This window comes from Carcharhinus amblyrhynchos, chromosome 9 (assembly GCF_965287045.1).
Source record: "Carcharhinus amblyrhynchos chromosome 9, sCarAmb.v2.hapA, whole genome shotgun sequence".
In the NCBI taxonomy this organism is placed as follows: Eukaryota; Metazoa; Chordata; class Chondrichthyes; order Carcharhiniformes; family Carcharhinidae; genus Carcharhinus; species Carcharhinus amblyrhynchos.
Genome location: NC_137332.1, coordinates 33,422,615 through 33,439,322, shown reverse-complemented (window position 1 = coordinate 33,439,322; position 16,708 = coordinate 33,422,615). Strand labels below are relative to the sequence as shown.

The 16,708-nt window shown below is 41.8% G+C and overlaps 1 protein-coding gene across 2 annotated transcripts in view; it reads left to right on the top strand.

Moving 5' to 3' along the window:
- The window catches only part of plpp3 (phospholipid phosphatase 3), a 134,276-nt gene that overhangs the window by 66,564 nt on the left and 51,004 nt on the right, over positions 1-16,708 (top strand). For both annotated transcript variants that reach the window (XM_080195410.1, XM_080195409.1), the window contains exons 3-4: positions 2,048-2,328; positions 4,423-4,480. In XM_080195410.1, coding sequence (XP_080051536.1) covers positions 2,048-2,328; positions 4,423-4,480 — 339 coding nt within the window. The remainder of the gene's footprint in view (positions 1-2,047; positions 2,329-4,422; positions 4,481-16,708) is intronic.

Here is a 16,708-nt window from a genome sequence, read left to right as displayed (position 1 = left end):
CATTTGCCATGGCAGGATTTGAACCAGATTCCTAGAGCATTAGCTGAGTTTCTGAGTTAATATTCTAGTGATGATACCACTCAGCCATTGCATCCCCAAAGTCTGTCAACCATCTGCAAGGCACAAGTCAGGGGTGTAATACAATAGTCCCCACAAAAAACTTGACAGCATCCAGGACAAAGCAGACTGCTTGATTAGCACCACATCCACTCCCTCCACCACCAACGCTCAATAGCAGCAATGTGTACAATTTACAAGATGCACTGCAGTAATTTACCAAAGATTCTTAGACAGCACATTCCAAACCTACGATCACTTACATCTATAAGGACAATGGCAGCAGATATATGGGAACACCACCACCTGCAAGTTCCTCTCCAAGCCACTCACCGTCCTGACTTGGAAATATATTGCTGTTCCTTCTCAGTTGCTGGGTCAAAATCCTGGAATTCCCTCCCTAACCCATACCCCTTGGCTGCAGCGATTCAAGAAGGCAGCTCACCACCACCTACTCAAGGGCAGCAAGGGATGGGCAATAAATGCTGGCTAGCCAGCAATGCTCATGCCCCACAAATGTTAAAAAAAGTTAATTTCAGAAGAAGTTATTTGATCCATGGAAATTGCTTTCTGCAGTCTATTCTCTTTGCCATAAAAACATGCATAATTTACATTGCTTTCCAATTGTGCTTTAGCTATCTTATTTGTTGCATCCTTTGTGTTTGTATTGTACCACGTATTGTATTTGAAAATGTTTTTACAACACCTGCTTTTCTTCGTGTGCAAGAATGACCTGTGCTGCTGTGTAATAGTAAGATGCATGCCTTATGTTTGGTGGTAGCTTTTAAAAAACTGTGGTCAAGATTGTATTCCTTTGCATTGTTGGAGTTGTCTAGTCTACCAAATTCCCACCACGCCACTTGATTACGGCAACAATCCATGCCTCTGGGCCTAGTCTGTCAAAAAAAACTTTATGAAAATTTGTTATCGATGCATTTCTCGCAGAAACTGCTCAATCCATGAATGGATGAAAGAACTTTTAACATTATGCATTACTTTAGTGACTTCTCTGTTGCTTGAGAAATGTTAAAGGGTCTTCATTGGGTATCATGACTATCTGTCTTTTGCAGACAGAATTGAATTTTAAGGAATTTTGCATGTCCGAATGGCATGCAAGACCATGCTTGTGTTAGTAATTTGTAAATTTTGGCAAATAATGCAGATCTGTTTTGTTTTTCTTGGACAGAGAAATTTAGTTTTATTTATTTAATAGTGCTACAAATAGGCTTACGTTAACACAGCAATAAAATTCCTGTGAAAATCCCATAGGTGCCACATTCCGGTGCCAGCTCAACAGGCAAACTCTAGCATGGCCAATGCAGCTAACCAGCACATCTTTTGGACTGTGGGAGGAAACCGGAGCGCTGGAAGAAACCCATGCAGACATGGGGAGAATGTGCAAACTCTGCACAGACAGTGACCCAAGCCAGGAATCGAACCTGGGTCCATGGCGCTTTGAGGGAGCAATGCTAACCACCGTGCCACCCCAGACTGGCAGACCTGACTGCCATGCCTTAAATGCCCTGTGGTGACACATTACTGTGCCATTACTAATCATACCTCCCATTTAGTTTTACTTTATTTTCAATCATTTCATGCACACAGGCTCCCTTTATATTTAGATATGTACATAGCAGCTTGTGAGAACTTATATTGAGGAATCCTGCAATATCCTGAGCCTGAAACCAAAAAGTATAATTACGTTTTTCTGTTAGTGTCTTGGCTGAAATGCTAACGCCATTGGCAAACATGACAAGCTCCCCCATTTAATTCTAATTCTCCATGCGGACTTGTTTCCTATGACGGTGAGAAATAATTGTCCTGATGGAGTAATAAATAGCCTCTTCCCTGATCTTCTCTTTTTACAAACAAGTTATCAGCCACGATGTTGCTAATTATAATGCGGGCTATCTTAGTTCCACAAGGCATTGTTTATATGCAGGAAACACGATATGACCTCAGCAATAATTTTGTGTGTTTTTGTTAACAGATAATATCAGGAGAGTGCTACCGGATCCATTACATGAAGGAGCGTTCCAAATCCTTTATTCGCAACCCATATGTAGCAGCTTTGTATAAACAAGTCGGATGCTTCATCTTTGGCTGTGCCATTAGCCAGTCCTTCACTGACATTGCAAAAGTGTCTGTCGGCCGTTTAAGGCCACACTTTCTAGACGTCTGCAATCCAAACTTTTCAACAATCAACTGTTCCCTCGGTTACATTGTGGATTTTGAATGCAGAGGCAATGAAAGTAAAGTTCAGGAAGCAAGGTAGGAATTGTTACTTAATAAGGAATGAAATGGAATGTTACTTCCGTACGTTAATGTTTTAAGTCAATGGCTTTTTTTTTTGGCTGGTGGAAGGTCATTAATCTAAAACACCGACTAACTCATTCTTCATAGATGCTGCCAGACCTCCTGAGTGCAGGGCTTTCTCTCTCTATTTCAATTCCCCAGTTTCCACAGTAGTTTTCTATAGAGCAATTTAAGTATGGCTACAGTTCCTGCCCCCACATATGCACTCCAGGAAGAGATGAAAGCAAAGCTGTTCTTTGGAGACGATGCAAAATGGTTAATATTGAAGCAGGTGTCCCTTTTACATCATACCCCAAGGTGTTCACTGAAGTCAGGGCAAAGGAAACTCAGGTGAAGAGTAAAGTAGACTGCCACAATGGTAGCCTACCTTTTACTTTTATTACACATAATTCTTTTAGATTTTTATGACACAATTTCACATAAAATTTAGGAACACTGTACAGTTTTATGGACTGTGTTGTTTACAAGAGGCAGGAATGTCAGCTGACTATAATTCACAGTAATTCTGTTATTCCCACATCACAGTGAAACTTGTACTTTTAGTTGAATGTTTTACGCCTAAATTGAATGAAAGTTGCAGCTGTTTGTGATTGATGTCACATTTTTTTCCTGTTTATCAAAGCCACCCACATTATTCCACTGCCTCTGGCCTCCTCTGCATGCCTGGCAAAAACTTGTGATGGTGAAGCGATTTGAGCCCTCACGGGGATCTCGGCCCTCATGGCCATCTTGGCCTTCTGCAGAAAGCTGGCAAGAGCCCTTTTTCTGGGAAGGCCCTCTGCTTCCTATTCCTCTGAGGCACTTTACAGGCCAGCAGTGGGCCTTCCACCATGATAAGGACCCTAGGGTAGAAATTGCAGCTGGTGAGAGTTGCTATCCAGTGAGGGGCAGAAAGCTGTATTGAACAGCAACACCAGTGGTGAGATGGTGGCTTTTGCTGCCATGACAACTGCCCGAGGCCTAGAATCCTCACTGGACCCAGGCCAGAGTGAGTGATGGCAGAGGGAGAGTTGTGGAAGAGGAATCAATGGCAAGGGATGATTCTTCCTGATATGGGATCCTAGATCAGGCATGTAGTGACTTTAAACAAGGGAAAATTCCTCTTCCTTCCCCTTTCCCCCTCTCCCAATTCTCTGGGAACCGTGAGCAATCCTGACAGGGATTAGCCTTTGAGTCCTTGTGGCTTAATATGAGCAGTGATGGGATAAGGTGGTGGCACTAATTGCCCACTTACAGTACCCCCCCACCCCAACCCTGTGGAGGCAGCTGCAGGACATTTAAAATGTCTGCCTCAGTGCTCTTAAAATTTGTCCACTTGCAATTAAAGGAGTTTATCCCTCATCCCTCACAACCCCTCACTCCACCCACTCACTTTCCATGACCCATCTATGCCAATGCATGCCTCAAACCACCCTCATGTCCTCTATGTCAATCTATCCTCTCTACTCACCCCATGACCATTTATAGCCCCATGCCGACTTACGCCAACACATAACCACCACTCAACCCCAAGGCCCCTAGTAGCCTCTGAGAATTTAATGCCAACATTTGCCAACCTATAATCCCACTCATCCTAATGATCCCTTCTAGTTGCTATGCCAGCCTAATGTCAACCCAAGCAAAATAGGATCTGTTAGAAATCTGGGCAGGTCTTCCATGGAGTGCTCACATATTTCACGGCTGTACCCATTGTTTATCCAAACTAGATTTATTTTCAGTTTCTTCTCTTGGCTTTGTGCAGTACACTAAAACATTGAATATAAATTACACCCACAGCAAGCACTCTGATTGTGTTTTATGTCTAAATATCTCAAAGCACATCACAAAAGGATTGCTTTTATGTATGCAAATATATGGAGAGTAGGAGTTTATGCATTTCTTCCATTATGCATAGTTTGTAATTAATTTCATTGGATTGGTCTTTTCCAGAATGGACTTACCTCTCTGTATAATTTGCACTTTGGGTGGGTGGGAATTTGGCAAGATAAACATGCTTAGGTTACCTCAAATTGTTGTAGAAGTGGCTGATTATTTTGGTTTATTTTCCAGGAAGTCATTCTTTTCGGGACACGCTTCCTTCTCATTGTACACCATGTTGTATTTAGCGGTAAGTAACTTCATGGTCCATTTGTCTTTCTGTAGTCTGCACCCAGAGATTTGAATTTCTTTAGGTCGCCATTTTGTTGAAGGTGTAATTCTTTCACATCGTAGCTGTTCCTTGGCTGTGATATGTGCACAGTGTCGATGGTATGTTACACTGAGATCATTAGTAAGCTTCACTGGACGGCTGGGGATTGTAGATGATCACTGTGACAGATTCCAGGCCATGCCAATGATGCTAGTATGCATTACAGAAGATGACAGAAATGTTTACAGCACAAAAACAGGCCTTTTGGCCCAACTGGTCCATGTCAGTTATTATGCTCCACACACAACTCCTCTCACCTTCTTCATTTTCTCCCATGAATATATTTATTCCTTTCACTGTCAAGTGTTTAGCGAATCTCTCCTTAAATACTTCCAATCTGTTTGTCTGAGGTAGTGAGTTCCACATTGCAGCTACTCTTCTGGGTGAAGAAGTTTATCTTGAATTCGTTAGTGGATTGATTAATGACCATCTTATCTTTATGGCACCTATTCCTGGGCTTGTGTGTGAGTGCCTGCTGGGGTTTTGATTGTTCTATCAGAATGTGGACATTCACCAGACTTTGATGAGCTTGACATCTGTGTACTTGATAGCTTGGAATTTTCATGAAGCAACATGATCACTGTTGGATTGTCATTCCATCCGTAATTTTCAGTGCCCGGTCGCAGCTTTCTGTTCTGGCTGGGTCTTCTAAGCCTAGCTTTTTCAGAAATGCAGAGTGTGTAATCTCTCAGGGAATTCCCTTTCCTACAAAATAGCCAAAGGGAAGGGGGGTGGGGTGCAGGTGGTGGGGAGGACATCAGAGTGGCTGTCATTAGTTAAATTTAAATATCCACTGTGAATGTTCGTGAATAGCGGGGTGACTGAATGGATAGGATGGGAGGGTGGGCGAGGCGAGCGAGGAGGGTGGGTGGGCTAGTCAGGTCTGGTCGGGGTTAAGTCGGGTTGGGAATGGGGTAGTCAGGTTGGTTGGGGAATGGTCGGAAAGGGATAGTTGGGTGTTCAGGGGTTAGTGTGGTTGGGAGGGGTAATCTGGTTGGTTCGGGAGGCGTAGTTGGGTCATGGTTTTGGGGAGATTAGTCAGGGGCTTGTGGGGTGCATCGAGGGCCAGTGTGAATGATTGGCTGAGATCAGTTCTATAGTTATCCAAGAGTTAGATCAAATTTTTCTGTCTAACATTTCCTGGGTAACTATTCAGCTAAGTATGATGGAACTGTCCAAAGGGCGAATCAGAGACTTTTGCAGAGGGTACCAGTTATAAGTTCCAATTTCTCAGACAATTCTCTGGGATGTCAGTGGGTCAGGACCTCTGTGGGGTCTCGATGTACATTTTGGATCGTACTTCCAGTTTGTGATGAGACTGGAAGATACAAGCCTACTTTTCCACCCCTGCTTGTCTTCTAGAGCAGTCAGGAGAGGAAAGTCAGGCAGGACTGAAGCTAGTTTTTCCTGTCTGAGAATCGCAATGTAACATTCAACATTCCTCAAAGTAGCCTTGGTCTAATTCCATTAGAACTTTTTTTCCTGGATGGATTTAGTAACAGACAGCCATTCAAGAGGAGCACAATGCCTCATTTTGTCTCCTGCTGTGCAAATTCCTGGTCATGTGCCTTTGTTTCATGTTTTGCTCTGCTAAAATATGCATGTTTAAAGTTTGCTGCGATTGGCCAATACCGGTTTAGCACTGGTGTCTGCAGTACTGGGCACTCCTGGATGTCCTGTACTTGCATCAGCTAGCGAACAAAAGTGACACTTCACACCTTGTTACTTTAACAAATTGTGTTATGCCATTTTTTTTTGGACTTTTAAGTATTGTGGATAATACATCGGAGTCATAGGGAGATTTCTTTGTGCACATTAACCAGCAGTACATGGCACAATAAACAGATACCATAGAAACGAAGGACTGACTGCACAGGTCACAGAGGGATCCAGCGTGGGGGGTTCTAGGGTAAACATGGTCTGAGCTACAAAGGACATAAAAACATTAACTTTATTACTGTGTGGGAAACAAACCATAAAGGAACCTGGAGAAACCACTGAGGTTTCTGGACTCAATTTTCTCATAACCATCAAAAGCAAATTTATGCCCAAGAATTTGGAAGCTTGGGAAACAATGAACGTAACTAAAATCTTCACATGCATTCAAAACTTTATAGCTGGACACTTTGAGTCACTCTTGAGTTCCTTCTGTAGGATGACAGACCCGATCTGTCTTAATAGGTTTTGTTTCTATGAGTGGTCTTTGAGCTTCACTGGTTCTCAATGCATTTTACATTCCATACTGCCACCAGTGTACTTGTTCAGATCCGTCTTTGTGTTGTGAGCCAAAAGAATTGATTTGAGTACTCACGTGGGATGTTTATGATCCCATACACCTGTGGAATCAGAGCTTTAATCCACTGCATAAGAAATGAGACTAAACATTCAAGCACTGAATTTAGATAACAATGGCCCTACAATTCTTTTCACGTTATATTAGCCGTGTTCTTTGTTCCTTACGTTACAAATAGTATGCAAATCCCAGTTTTATTTCAAGTTTTGCGCAGATAATTGACAAACCCAATCTCTCGTAAGCATGAATCACGGCTTACTGAAGTGAATGAACTGGTTTTAAACTCAGTTGGCTTGATTGTCTATGCCATTGCTGTGCATATACTAATGTCCATAAGCTTATGGTTAGTTCTGCAGTTTATAGACTCGTAAACCTCGTCAGCATGCAGGCACAAATAACTATAATTCACACTCTGTCCCCGGAACCCCAATATAAACCGCTGCAGGAACAAATAGCACAAATGCTCATGCATCATATACCATTTGCATTTCATTGTTCTGAAGCTGCAACTTAGAATGGAATGGCAGATGCCAAATGCAAATCATTTATTAGAATTGTGCATTGACTGGCCTATGTATATTTTTTATATATGTATATACTATGTGTGTGTATGTGTATATTATGTTAGTTATATATATAGATATAGACACAGGCACACATATATTTATGCAGGAAGTCATTGTTTGGAAATAAAGCTTCTTTATCTAAATGTTTAGTGTTCAAAGTAAAACAAAATTTCTGTGTAGCATTCTTTGTCATTTGAATCTTCTGAATGAACGTTTTTGTTCTTTTATTTACAAAAAGATCCTTCTGCAGTAACACCCCCTTAAGAGCAAAAATTGTGGAATAGATTTAATAACATACAGTTGTAAGCTTAACTGGTTTTTGCAATATGATGTGAGGTTAAAGATCGCTGGAATGCAGAATAGAAGTTTGACCCTACCACCAGATTAGGTTTACTGATGCTGGCCAGACACTACGCTTCACATGGCTTGATTTATGAAGCTTCTCAAATTGGGGTCAGACTCCTACCAGTTCAGAGCAACGGTATTGCAATAATTCATATGCTTTTTCTCTTTATAATACATATTAATGGATAGTAGCATAGAGATTTTAAGCAATAGCAGCATTCTTCCAATGCTGTAGTAGTAAAATGGTCAATTGTTCTTGCAAATCCTAAACATTACAAAGGGCTTTTGCAACTAATTCCGAACATAATGCTCTTTGTCTGCGCATATTCTGTTATGCCCCTGATATTAACAATAACAGAGCATAGTGAAAACCCAAGTTGCATTGAGAGCAAAATACTGAATGACATCCAGCACTCAACTGACAGGCTTCAGAACAAGGGCCAGAGTTCCTAGGCAAATGTACAAAGAAGTAGTTATGTAGATAGGTACAGAATACCAAACTGGGAGTTAAATTACTTCTGCAGGGATTTGCTTTGAATTCAAATCTGTTAAATTCCCAGTACATAAAAGTATAATTTAAAAAGGTCCTCTTCACCTAAATGGTACTCAGATCCAAAAACTGAAGAATTGTTGTATTTATACTGGTCCAGTGGACATCTCATGATGTGCCCCTTGTTTGATCAGGCACAGCTATTTGCAGAGTTTTTGGAAGTGCAAGCTGATAATGACAATGCCCAGAACTGAACAGAGTGTTCCACATGAGGTACCTGAGCTCTGTATATCTTCTGCATAACTTCCATTTTCAAAATGCAGTGGAGATTGAGGGAAGAATTTTCCCATCCTGCCCGCCATGGGAATTGTAGCGGGTGGGGCATGGATCATGCAAATATCTGTTGACCTCAGGCTGGATTTTCCGATTTTTGGATGGACCACAGCTGGTAAATCCTGCTTCAAGTATTTAATTCTTCTCAAATGATCACCATACAGTTGACTGCATGGATATCTTGTCTAATAAAATGATAAAATTGGAGCCATTCAACACTTGGGTGGTTTTGCCTCGTAACTTAATCACAAACAATTGTGTAATTAGCAGCTCTTCTTGCTTCTAACATGCTCATTTTTAAATTGTGTTCTGTAATATCTAAACCATAAACACCAAAGGCTGCAACAGTAGAACCAGTGAGCGGCATTAATTCAATAAAACCTTTCTGTTATGTTCTGGAAGCCTGGCACTTCAGAACCACAACATGGCTTTGGACTGAGTCCCCCATCATACCTACATATTCATGGAAAAGGATTCACAAATGTTTTGAAAATAATTTACTGCGTAATTAATGTCCCAGTGGTGTTGATCCTTTGTATTACACTTAGTGATGCCAAATAGCTCTGGTCTCCAGTGAATACTTTACATGGTTTGGCACATGTACAACTGTTGCTGTGTATTAGGCCTGGCATATTTGTTTGAACCTTGCTCTCTATTTACAGGAGATACCATCAGCTACCACAGTTGTGTACACTGCCCTCCATATGGAAGCATTCTCATATCAGTCAGCATGCTGTCCTAAATTCTGAGTCTCCTTTGATATGAAAATGCTGGAAATGAGCAGTTTCCATAGCCTTTAATGTGCTGTGAGGTTTATCATTGTTTTTATCTTTCAGTGGCTTTCTCGTGTTGTTCACTTGAACCTGGACCAACACTATAACGTGCGTTTAGTAATTGCTGCTATTACTGTGATTTCGCGACCAGTTTCCATGCGTATCCTGTTCTTTGCGGCACAGCAAGCGCTGTTCTGACCCACAAACGTGTTGTGCAATTTTAATCAGAATATTTCAAAGGCGAATTTTACTCCCCTTAGGCAGCAACTTTTAGAAGTCCACATCTTTCCACTTAACCTGCTTTATTATGCATTGAAAAGTTTTGAGTTAAGAGCAGAGATTCTCCCTGACCTCTCAATATTCTGCCAATTCTGTACAAATTGAAACAGACCGTGGACAGCAATTCCATTTTGTGACCATGTAAGGAAAGAAATAATTCTCAATTATGGGCCGCCTTTGACAAGTCTATCATGGCTCAAAGTATTTCTCCGTCTATATAGGCAAATGAGAAAGACAACTTGTGTCCAAGTCTACACAAATAACAATGAAATGAATGATTGCACAATTGCTTTAGTGAATTTGACTGTGAGGGATTAGCCAGGACACCAAGAGAAAACCCTACTCTCCTTTTAAGCATCATCACAGAACCTTTTATATCCATCCACAAGGCCAATGGGACCTTGATCTATGGTCTGATACTCCCAAAACAAATCTAAGTGTGCCACCAGTGGGAAAACTGGAGTGTTTCCAGCTGGCACTGGCAGTGCTAACCCAGTAGGGATTCAACCAGTCTTTGGCTGCAAAAAAAAATCCCCAATGTCAAACACACCAGGCTTCACAGAGATCGAGGTTTTTAAAAGGGGATCTTGCAAGTTGGTGAATATGTGGAGGAGTGAAGTTTGCCATGTCAGGGAACTAAGGGAGTCGCATTGAACATGGTGCTCCAGTAATAATATGCATGATAGCATTCAGCTGGTTTTCAATTCTGCATGTATGATGACCTTCATCAAAAAGGAGTGCAGTATTCTGCTACTGCTACTGAGTACATGAGCGCAACTGCTGAGGTTCAGAGGATGGTGGTAGCAGCACCCCATGTTGAGCCAGCTAGTTTGGCAATCAAGTTGTTTCTAGATTGGAAGATCATTTGTGTACAAATTGAACAGGGTTGGAGCCAGTAATGAGCCTTGGGGGAGTCCATTGGTTTGCCTTTTGCCTGAACTCTGAACTTTCGTTTGTTCAACTGTGTGCTAATGCTTTTAATCCCCTGGGGATGAGGGGAGGGCCCATGACAGCTTCAGGAGGAGACCACTGTGCCAAATGGTGTCGAAGGCACCATGTGAGGTTGAGGAACACAGTACCTGTCTTCAAGTTTTTCTGAAAGCTTTTTTTAATGTAAGTGATAAGGGCCAGTACCTGTTCCCATTTGCTGCAGTCCTTACAGAAACCAATTTGGTCAACACTAAGGACTTCTTCTATGTTTGGGGATATGTGCTGAAGGATGAGGCATTCAAGGATCCTGTATGGGGCTGACAGGAGAGAGATTAGATGGTAGCTAGCTGAGAGTATGAGGTGTTTTCTGGACTTGGCAATGACTTTTGCTGTTCACCATTCCTTTGGAATGGTTTTGGAATTTATGGCCATTGTGTAAAACTGGTACGATATTATCATATCCTACTGCCTTGCCATAGTTCAAACTCTGTAGGATATTAATTGTGGTGTATTTGGTTGCTTTCCCTCACATTTCCCCGCAAATATTTCTTAAAATTCGAAATTGACAAACTGCTGAAAAGTGACTTTACTTCTAGGTTTCCACCTTTGCTTCCTTTTATTTTTAAGTTGACCCCAAGAATTTTCTTTAAAGGGCCTATTTTAGTAATGTGTGGGTGAAATTCGACCCCTGTTCTTAAATACATGACATGAAAATTGCCTCTCAGTGATGAAAAGAGTCAGATGTTGAAACAGCCTCAATTTATAGGCAGTATCCCAGCTAAACACAGAGAATATTTCAAATCTTCAGGACCTTCATGTTCATTTATCAAACCTACTTTTAATTCATACATAAGTAAGAACATTTACTTTGTTTAAGAGTGAAGGGGAGGGAGGCAAGAGGGTGGGGCAGGCTTTCCCCTATAAAGAGACTAGAAATCTGAAACTGCAGTATTTCATTCATGGCTGTATCGCTAAGGGATGTTGAAAAACCATATCCCCATTCTGCTGTGAGCTTTTTGGAGACTTGGTCAGGGTGAGGTTTTTGCTTGAAACAAATGGTGATTGTGAGAGACTAGCAGTATGTTTTCATTCAATGTCTTTGTGCATTCTGTTGCAAAGTGTCACGGTTGATTATTAATTTCTTATTAGAAAAGAAAATCGCTACGTTAGTTGAAAAAGAACAATATTCAGTCTCTGGGTCATATGAAGGTGAATCCAATTATTAAGGAGTTAGTAACACAAATGCTAGCCTGGTCATTGCCTGCCAAATCCTATGAATGAGTTAAAAAAAAAAATCTTTATGAAACTTTTAACTTAAGCATTATTTTAAAGGGTCCCTTTGTTGGGGCTATCTGGAACTCTAAAATGGCAAAAAAAACCCAAACCTTTTTGGTGCACTTGGGTTGAATGATTTAAGATGATACAGCAAATCCCGCAAGTTTATATACTTGCTATGTCACAGAAATTGTCCCAAGTAACATCCATTTTACATAAAGGTTCCAGAGGCTGACCAGTTTCAGGCCAATGATAAATCACCAGTCTTAACCCTACTTTATTGAGCAATGTAGTCCTGGATTTTCACTCCCGGGTTGGGAGCTTAGATTTGGGGCAATTCAGGAGGGGGGCAGTCAACACCCTCTCACCTCTTCACAAATGGGCCATGCCTCATCAATGCCAACCCATGCTCCCAACTTATTCTGCCATGGCCCTTGTACCTTCCATGCTAAGCCAAACCACTCTACTCATCCCCTTAATGGATGCTTAAACTCTCCATACCAACATACGCCCCTCTACGCAACCCCCATGGACCCCTCACACTCTATGCCAACATATGTGCCTCCATCCACCCCATGGCTCTTCATACCAACCACGTTAACCTGTGCTCCTTCATCCATCTCACTGATGGCTTTTTAAACCCTCTATGACAAATTGTAACCCTGTACCTTTATTGTCCCAATTTGGTGCCAAACCATGCCAGCGCCTAACCCCACTCACCACCTTTTTCCATTGCACACTTGATGCCGACCCCTCCGCCCCAGTATTCCCATTGGCAAACATTAGGACTCGTAATGAGATTAAATAAAGTTCTTAAGAATTTATTGATGAATTTACTATTAAAAAGCGCTCTTGTTCATTAAAAAAAACTAGTCACTGCATTTAACTCCTTGGTCCCTTATGACAACAACCACCTCAAAGACTACTTAGAGCTGTCAAACATATTGTGAACTGATCAGAACCCCACTGTGATAATTATAGGTTGTGAAATCGGCCATGCAGCATTAATCCTGTGATGGTAGTCCTCAGGCTTATGTCAACAGACAGAAGGAACTGACGAGCACTGACGTTTAAACACTGCCTGGTTTTTTTCAAATATTTATGTAAATTCTTTAACAATTCCAAAGAGCGTGACAGTACCAACGAGTTAATCCACTTTTTATGCACATTTTTATCCACTTTCAATCGTCTTGCAAAGGGTATGTCACCTCTCCCAAAGGGCACCTGACCTCTCCCAAAGATGTCTTAGGACCATATCCAAAAAGTGACCTTACTGCTCCAAAAGGGTACTGTATCTCTCCAAAGAACACCAGTATGTTTAGACTACCTCATCATGTGCGCAGGTTGTATTTTTCATTCCTTTCTTGTGAAAATGTGATCTAACTTTACCATGTGCAGCTACCTCCATGAAGAAAGTTTGACCTCTGCCAAGCACATATCTAGGATAAAAGAAGGACCTTAGACTATACGGAGAGTGGTCAATATTTGGCATACAAAGAACAACCCAGCACGGGAAACAGGCCCTTTGGCCCAATGAGCCCGCGCCGCCGCATCACCCTGCACCTATTCTACCCTGCATGTCTACGAATGGAACCCCTAACTTAGCCAGATTCAGGGGAGAATAGTGTCAATTTGGTAAACCAATCAGCCTAAGAGCACATCTTTGGGGTGTGGGAGGAAACTGGAGCGCCCGGAGGAAACCCACGCAACCACAGGGAGAATGCACAAACTCCCACAGACACAGGCATGATCACCTGTGAACAGTGGTAGTGATCAGTCAAAAGTACCAATTATCAGCTCTTGGCTAGAATCACTTAATTTATTTTCAGCTATAAGATGGAGAGTGAGCAAGTAAGTTAAACCATCAAAATCAGTCTTTGGCAACCTCATAAGCACTATCCGCAGTAATTCTGAATGATAGTCAGTGAGGCAAAAGCCCTTGTCCTTATCTTTGCTTTTGAATAACCAGTAAGTGGTAGTTGCTGGGAGGTGAGACAAAAAATACTGTTAAAACAGCATCTTTGGTCAGCTTGCATCAAGGAAACACACAGTGCCAACCTGACCATTCATAAATATGTATTTAGAAAGTTGTTGGTGCTGGGTGAAGCCATGTGTATTGTCCATTTCTAGTTGACCCAAGAAGTAACTGGTGGGCCTTTTCCTTAAAGCAGTGACATCTTTGTGCTGATGACACTCTCATGGTAGTTATTTTTAATTCATTAATGAGATGGAGGCCTCACTGGTGAGATGGACATTTATTACCCATCCCTAATTGCCCTTGTAATCATGGTAATGAACGCTGTTGTAAGATAGGGAATTTTAGGATTTAAAATCTAGCAATGAAGGTGGAAGAGCAATTCATGTTATCTAAAATGAGGTATCACTTTGAGGGGAAACTTGTAGCTAATAGATATCCCATTAGACTGAAGCTCTTATCTCTCATGCCAGGAGAGATTGGAATTAGTGTTGAAGTGGGTCACTACATTGTGCCTAGTTGATGGAGGGATGTATAATAAGATGAATGATAGTGTATTCAATCAAACACATTACTCAGTTATGATTAACAGTGAATTTCTTCTTCCAGCTGATTGGCAAGTATTTCATTAGACTCCCAGCTTGAGCTCTGTATAAGGTGGTGAGGCATTGAGGAATCATGAGTTAATAAGCCACTCAGCCTAGACATTGCCATGCTGCTGTAGTAGATGAGTAGAGATGTGTGGTCTATTTAAGTTTCTAGTCTGTAGTGACCCTCATCCCCTCCAAGGTGATGGTGTGAGACATCACAATGGCAATGCTGTTGAAAATCAAAGGGAGGTGGGCAGAACTTTTCTGGTTGCTGATGTTTAGCACTTGTGAATGTTACCTGCCACTTGTCTGCCCAAGTCTGAATGTTATCTAGGCTCCCTTGTAGGATGGCATGGGCCGCTTCATATCAGAAAGGATGTAAATAGAGCTAGACATTGTGGAATTGTTAGCAAGCTGTCCCCTTTTCATGGAGGGTAAGTCATTAATGAAGCAGTTGAAGAGGGCTGGTTCGTGAAAGACTCCCTTAAGGAACTCCTGTAACATCTTTTCTGGGACTGCATTGTAGGCCCACGTCAGTCAAAACCACCTTTCTTTGCCTCAGGTATGACCCTAGGTATTAGAGAGTTTTCCTTTTGATTCTGTCGATAAGTTTTGCAAGGGCTCCTTGGTGCCAATCTTAGATGAATGCTGCTTTAGTGTCAGAGGTAACTGCTCTCAGCTTGTATGAGAATAACATTTATGATTCCTTCCATCACCTCACAGATGAAAGGGAGGAGGATGCATGGAAAAATTTGCCAGGTTAGATTTTTCATCCTTATTTATAACTGGGTTTGAGTTGGGTAATTTCCTACATTGTTGGCTTGATGCTAATGTCAGATTGACACAAGAACAACTTAGCTGCGGAGGAGTTGGGACAAGATTGAATAGTTCTAGTTGAACTTCAACACTCCTGCCAGAATGTTATCAAGGTACACCATTTTCAGTGGCACACTCGACTGCTGCTTAATGTCATGCGGTACGAGCCAGGTTGGTTTGACTGGCATCTAAGGTAGTGGATGGAGTGTGAAAGATGGCAGATGCTGAATGACGTTAGTACTTTTGGCTGAATAAATTTGCAAATCCTTCAGCCGTGTACTCAGATCCTGGCTTTTTTTTATATATAGAACCCATATGGTGCAGAAGAGGCCATTCAACCCATCAGGTCTCCACCAACTCCCTGTCAGAGCATCCCCCCACCCTCCCCCCCTCCCCCCCTCCCCCCCTCCAATTCTTGCAACCCCACACATTTACCATGACTGTTCCATCTAACCTATACATCCTGGGACACTTAGGTGTAATTTAGCATGGCCAATCCACCTAACCTGCACATCTTTGGACTGCAGGAGGAAATCGGAGGAAACCCACTCAAGACACTAGGAAAACTTGCAAACTCCACACGGATATCCAAATCCGGAATTCATTCCAGGTCCATGGAGCTGTGAGGCCACAGTGCTAACCATTGTACCACAGTGCTGCCCCTGCGTTGGGGATGTCCCTGGAGCCTCCCCATCACTTACTTGACTGTCCACTATCACTGCCAATTGGATGTGATAGGACTACATTGCTGTCACCCATTAGTTTTGTGATTGTTTAGCTCTGTTTACAGCCTTTTGTATTTGGTTTTTACAGGCAAGTGGCTGTGTGTTGTTGCATGGTTGCTTTGAACATGAAACTTCGTATAGTATGTAAAAAGTTGATTCAAGCCATATTGTGATTAGAGATAGGATAATGTGTAAATAACATGTTCTCAGAGAAGGAGATGGACGTTTTGAATAAAACTTGAAACTTTCTGGAGACACTCCTTTGTGAGTTGTTGTTCACGTTGGGCACAAGCCTCTTTGTGGCGTCAGAACGGGGACGGAATTGCCAGGTTCATAGCTCCCAGATTACGAGTCTAGAAGGAAATGTCATAAACATGTGGTGAGAATAAAAACAATACTTTCAAGTTTATGCAACAGAGATGGTCATCCGAATTAAAAAAAAAGCCATGTCACCATATCATCATCAAACACACCCGCTATCCAATGGGAGACCCATGACTGCAAAAGAACTTGATGCAGCATTGAAGACATTGTTAGGGACCTCTCTGATTTTCATAAAATGCATGGAGCTGGATAATGTGCCTTTCATAATTGTCAATGGGCCAAAGCACAAAAACAACACCTCCAGCTCAGACAGCTGCTGACAAAACCATCACAAGAATCTTTGATACAGAAATGAGCACAAAGTGTATTAAAAGTGAGAAGTTTGCCTGTTAAAACACTGTTGCCGGAAGAGACGGTAGTGGTACGTGCACCT